This window comes from Pholis gunnellus (genome assembly GCF_910591455.1).
Source record: "Pholis gunnellus genome assembly, chromosome: 1".
Lineage (NCBI taxonomy): Eukaryota > Metazoa > Chordata > Actinopteri > Perciformes > Pholidae > Pholis > Pholis gunnellus.
Genome location: NC_136528.1, coordinates 14981520 through 14987911, shown reverse-complemented (window position 1 = coordinate 14987911; position 6392 = coordinate 14981520). Strand labels below are relative to the sequence as shown.

The 6392-nt window shown below is 41.1% G+C and overlaps 1 protein-coding gene across 2 annotated transcripts; it reads left to right on the top strand.

Annotated features, from left to right (window-relative positions):
• Positions 1 to 706: 706 nt before the first annotated feature.
• Positions 707 to 4804, top strand: LOC306698719 (insulin gene enhancer protein ISL-3; the record flags this gene model as incomplete). 2 transcript variants are annotated; one of them, XM_079163176.1, is made up of 6 exons in its annotated part: positions 707 to 764; positions 1186 to 1375; positions 1755 to 2017; positions 3234 to 3517; positions 4210 to 4377; positions 4688 to 4804. In XM_079163176.1, the coding sequence occupies 6 exons, from the start codon at positions 707 to 709 to the stop codon at positions 4802 to 4804; spliced, it is 1080 nt and encodes a 359-aa protein (XP_079019302.1). The 2 variants fall into 2 exon arrangements, with proteins under 2 accessions (XP_079019302.1, XP_079019301.1); XM_079163175.1 differs by having other exon boundaries at positions 3231 to 3517.
• Between the last annotated feature and the right edge of the window lie 1588 nt (positions 4805 to 6392).

Here is a 6392-nt window from a genome sequence, read left to right as displayed (position 1 = left end):
GATATGAAAATCCCGCTAAAGACAAAAAGTTATTTGTGAGTATCTGTGCAGGACAATTTAACAATCAATAGACATGTAATCATTTGTGTTATGGCCCAAATAATACACTGATATTATAATTACTGTCAACGTTAGTGCTTCATTGGGTGACCAAGAAACGCAACATTTAGGCTTATTAAACTAAAAAAAATAGATTTTGGTTTGGCAGTAAATATTTTGATAAATTTGTAACAAAATGCTTTGCCACATTTTTTGGTTTCCCTATGATGATGATGATAGGTCTACTGATGATCATCCCTATCAGCATTATGCAATTGATGTGCATCTTAAAATCTTGATCAAAATGCCTCCATGTTGTTTCCGTTTGAACCTTTATTTTTTCCTAGCTCTGTTTTATCGTTGTTAGATGAAACTAAATATGAACCTCTTCATTATGAGTATCTGTCAAACATAAATATACATCGGACTTTTATTTTATTTTGGAGATTGAGAGAGAGAGATGCAGTGGGGCGATTGGCGAGTCCCCTGTTGACGTCATGACGTCAGAGCAGCAGCGTGTGGGACATCGGCGGCGCCCCCCACCCACCCCCCCCCCCCTTCACCCTCCCAGTCCGGCGAGACACACGTTATCAGGGAGGCAGCCGAAGGGCCAGTCATCTCCTCACATCTTTTCTGCATCTACCACAATCCCCTTTATCCGTCCTGTATGGTGGATATTATTTTCAGCTCTTCTTTCTTGGGTGATATGGGGGATCATTCCAAAAGTAAGTAAGCTAAACTGCTCGGTGGAGTTTTAAGTGGCAGACTTTGTTTTCGTCGCGGTGGTATTAAGGGCTACGTGATATATTCAGCAGTGCACCGACTACTTAAGTTATTTTCTTAATGATGCACTAGAGAATAGTAGCCTTTCATTTCTCTGGCTGTGCACTTTGGAGGCACTTTAAAAAAAAAAGAAAGTAAAACCATTCAGTGCTTTGCTTGACGAATGCTAGCAAAAGTCCTCATCTGTTACATAACATCAAGACGTGTCCAGTCTGCAAAATAGAGGAATTCACTGCAAAACTGAAACATACTGGACTTACTTTATATATGTGTTTAATCGAGTAAATGCTGCAATTGTTTGTGTTAGTGTGTTTATTTGGCTGCGTTTCAGTTTGTGCTTTAATTGTTGTTGTCTCTTTGCAGAGAAGTCAGGATTCGCGATGTGTGTAGGATGTGGAAGTCAGATCCATGACCAGTACATACTGAGAGTCTCTCCCGACCTGGAGTGGCATGCAGCCTGCCTGAAGTGTGCAGAGTGCAGCCAATACCTGGATGAGTCCTGCACTTGTTTCGTCCGGGACGGCAAAACCTATTGCAAAAGAGATTATGTAAGGTAGGAGTTTGGAAATATTCTCTTTATATGGGCTGGATTATGTTTAATCACATCAAACGTAAATTAAACATATTTAAATACAATATGAATCAATATTATGAAGAGGTCAAACCTAATTTGAAAAAGACTCATTTGGATATAAAAAACAGAAGACTTTGTTCCACAAAGCCTGCGTTAACTATTCAGTTTACAATATTACAAAAATAAGAAAACACAATCCACAGTATTTTGTTATTCATTCAAATTACAAATAAATTATAGCAGTATTATAGGCTCCTACTCAACTCTGAGTTGTCATCTGAACGTTTCTTCGTTGTTATTTATTTTACATTTCTTCGTAGATTTTTCATTCTCTGACAATTTCTCCCTAATTTTCCAGGCTGTTTGGAATAAAATGCGCAAAATGCAATCTGGGATTCAGCAGCAGCGATTTGGTGATGAGAGCCCGGGATAACGTGTACCACATCGAGTGTTTTCGTTGCTCGGTGTGCAGCAGGCAGCTGCTGCCGGGAGACGAGTTTTCCCTGCGGGAAGACGAGCTGCTGTGCCGGGCGGACCACAGCCTGCTGCTGGACAGGAGCTCCGCAGGAAGCCCCATCAGCCCCGGACACATGCACTCCAACAGACCGCTGCATTTGGCAGGTCGGATTATTATTATTATTATCATAATTATTATATATATATATATTATCTGTTTTTATTCGTTTTAGAAAGTGCAATTATTCCTAATAACGGAAAATCATAAAATCGGCTGTTTATTCCTGAATAAAAGCTCTTCAGTTTAAACAAATTAAAGAATGAAATTAAAAGAAATTACGGATAGTTGACAAACACATACAAAGTAAACGTTTGTTGAAAAATGGTGAGTGCTTGAGTGAAAAACGAAATGAAAAAATCAATATAAGGTCAATGATTAGTATTTGTTGTTGTCCTTTAACATCCAGATAATTTGTTTTTTGGTTGTCTGCTTGGTGTGTGTGTGTGTGTAAAGTATGTGCTGCGATGTTTCTTTAGGCTAATTTCATAATTGATCTCATTAGCTCTTACCTGCTCTGTTACCATTATCTGAATAATCTGGTAGGCCTATTTGATGTGGCAGCGTGCTTGTGTGTGTGTGTGTGTGTGTGTGTGTGTGTGTGTGTTTGCAGAGCTGTCATCCTTAGGGTGCCTGCCAACAGAAAGAGAACAAAGCAAATAAGTTAATAATGTTCACTAATTTCCTGCTTTAAAGCTCTAAATTCAAAATACCGTACACAGATCAGCCCATGTGTCACCAGCAGGATTTTTTATTGCAACTGCGGTTTTTTTTTTCAAAAACTAATTTTGTTGCAAGTATAGGCCTACAGAGTTAGGAAATAAATCTCCTCCTGTTTAACGACGATAGGGTTAAGGATAGGCTGACAAGAGACAACAATGCAAGACGTGAGCGGTTACATTGCAAACGCAACCTTAAAAAAAAGCATGTAGCCTACGATGTAAGTTTAGGCTATCGAAACTCACGCAAACGTCTTTTACATCTGAATATTATGGACCAGAATTTCGTTCTAATTTCCATGCAAGATGTAAATCCAAGTCGATTTTTATGTCATAGAAACTTCCAATAAATATTTTCCTTTCATTTTTTAAAGACTATTACTTACCTGAGCCTTAAACATTTATGTCTAATATATCATAACATTTCACGTAAGGCTGATAAATATAATCGAGTAAAACAAGACAATCCAAGAAATGTAAAAGGGAAAAAACAGCGCAGATTGAGATTAATGGGCTGCTAAGTAATTGTATCAAAGTTTGAATGGCTTTCTGAGGCCTTTGCACAGTTTCTCACAGAGCTTTTTCTTCCCTCCGTGCTCAGCAGACCCGGTCACGGTGCGGCAGGCCCCGCATCGGAACCACGGCCACAAGCAGTCGGAGAAGACGACTCGGGTGAGGACGGTGCTGAACGAGAAGCAGCTCCACACGTTGCGGACCTGCTACAACGCAAACCCGAGGCCTGACGCTCTGATGAAGGAGCAGCTGGTGGAGATGACGAGCCTGAGCCCCAGGGTGATCCGGGTCTGGTTCCAGAACAAGCGCTGCAAAGACAAGAAGAGGTCCATCCTGATGAAGCAGCTCCAGCAACAGCACCACAGTGATAAGTCTGTAAACATCTTTGTAAGTTTGACCCTTCGATTACAATTATTCATTCATTCATGTATTTACTGTTTGCTTGTTGTTTTTAAACCATGACCAAGATACATGTGGGTTTTTTTTTCTCTTTGAGGCTAGCATGCATCTTTAGTAAGTGCATAGTGACAAACAGATGGCAGCCATACTAACCTAATAACTTAACTAATTTATGTTTTCTGTTGGTGGTTGTTTGCCTTCGGTACTCCACATTCTTTCCACTAATGTGAATCACTATCAGCCTGCAATTCTACTCTTTTCGAAACTTCACTTCTGATAGTTTACTTACACTAAAATAACTGCTCCAGTGGGCTTCAGTGCTATTCTTTATTCAAACTTTAGGGCAATGAATAATGAATCAACTGCTTTGGCTTCAGTTGCTTGACCTGAAAGATAAAAATATCCTCTGCAAACAAGCTTGTTCTACATCTTGGAAACATCTCTTGCTCTGACACTGTAGTTCAATATTTGCTCCCCCCCAAGAGGAAATTTGTTTGAGGAAAAAGTGCATTTTTTCCAAAGTTACCACTTATCATAAATGGCACATGAAAACATGTGTATAGGTGTCATGAGGACAAAGCAGTTCTTTTCAGTATTTTCAAAAGTGACAGACACTTTCTTGCAGGACACAGACAAATGATGCTGTGATTTTACCATTATTTTGTCAGAACCTGCAGGGCCTCACAGGGACGCCTCTTGTGGCCGGGAGTCCTATTCGACATGAGAGCTCTGTGCAGGGAAACCAAGTGGAGGTCCAGACCTACCAGCCTCCATGGAAAGCCCTTAGTGAGTTCGCCCTGCAGAGCGACCTGGACCAGCCAGCCTTCCAACAACTGGTGTGTGTGTTTTCAGGACAGACTATAGATCACACATGCACAGCACACCACAACCTGACTATCTATCTATCTATCTATCTATCTATCCATCCATCCATCCATCCATCCATCCATCTATCTATCCATCTATCCATCTATCTATCTATCTATCTATCTATCTATCTATCTATCTATCTATATCCATGCATGTCATGTCATCATTGTGTCTCCATGTCAGCAAAGGTGAACTCTAATGCTTTTGCAACCAGATTTTCAAAATAAAAGCATACATATTTCGCAAACTTTGACACTTGTGATTCTGTCTGTTCAGGTCTCTTTCTCTGAATCGGGGTCTCTCGGAAACTCCTCGGGCAGCGACGTGACTTCTTTGTCCTCTCAGTTACCGGACACCCCCAACAGTATGGTACCCAGCCCGGTGGAGACGTGAAACTGGGCCCCTCAGACCCGTCGGTCCCCCCCCTTCTTGCAAGGACAATTGCAGCATGATCCCGGTCCCTTGCATGTGACCAGCTCATCACATCGCCCAAACTACAACGGAGAGTTTTTTTAATTTTTTTATTTCATGACATGGAGGGGATGGAACCAGGATAGCCCCGATTGACTCCAAGTTTTTTGTGGAGCTTTCATTGACAAAAACTAAGCAGAACAATTCTTGCATGACTTGATACGGAGAGAGCTGTACAGAAGACCTCCTGATGGATATACCAAACCTTCCCTCAAAAACAATTTGGAAACATTTACGTGTCGAAACACATGGACATTCTGCGACTTCCTTGTGATATTGTGTCTTGTTTCTTCAACATGAGAATTTTTTGATACATTTATTGCGTTGTCGAGTCCCGTTGACTCTGTGTCTTAAGGTCAGAGCATGATAATCTGCAAATTATTCGTGTTGTAAAATACTTTATCTTAAGGGCAGGTTGTTTGAGCTTCTCGATCAAAAAGTAAATTATTGTTATATTATTTATTGTTAGGTAAGCGATTCGTAAAGGGATTATTAACTGATAAAAAAAATAAAAAAAACAAGCTGAATACGTAACATGTCTTGATGATCAATATTTGTACAGGCGCTGTTATTTTTAATGCATCGTCGCTTTGCATTTGCAAGCCAATATTGGAGGCCAGTAATTTAATTTATTTGAAAATGTAGCTCTGAAATGAGCAACAACTCTCCATCTTTCATTGGAAAAGTAAGACCTAATCACATTTTGTAGTCCAGTGCTCTTATGGGGACAAAGTCAAATTCACTGTTCAGATCCAAAGCGGTAACAGATCGTTACTCCTCATGACAGCGAGTCATTTGTGATTTGAGAAACGTGCAACCAATACAAATCTTCTACAGCCGTGGTGGTCGATTTGAGGGAATAGATTTAAGGCATTTAAAAGAATAAGAAAAGTAAAACACATCATCACTCCAGTTGCACTGAATATGTTGTTTGTCCTGTTAAAACTATGAAGTCGTCCTGCCGGAATTGAACCCTGCAGGCTCCGTTGTCTTATCATCCACCTCCATCTGTGGTGTTTTTCTCCTTCGGTCATGTAGCAGGACACGGACAGTGGTCATTTACTATCTCAGGGGCAAAAACCTGTTGTAAATTGTGCCCATGTCCAGTTACTCTGGTTGAGTCACAAGCTGGTCTAGACAGCGCGGAGGGATCGGCGACCCCTTATCTAGTCCTGGCATCACCTGCAAGCGATACACTGACTGAAGCCACAACAAACTAACTAAACACCCCCACCATAGACACACAAACACACACGCACGCGCACACGCACGCGCACACCTTCCCCAAAGCCCCTCGCATCTGAGGGGAACAGAGAGAAGCCAGTAAAGGGTCACTTCTCCTCCTCGGTTTATTTTCTTTCAGTGAATTGCGTTATGGCGCACGGGTCAGCCGAGATGACAGCTCCGGCTAAATGAACTGACCTCCTCTACACTGTGTGCAGGACAAAACAAAGCTGCTATGTAGCCTATGCACTGACAATCTGTGGATAAACCTGTTTTTCAGACGTAG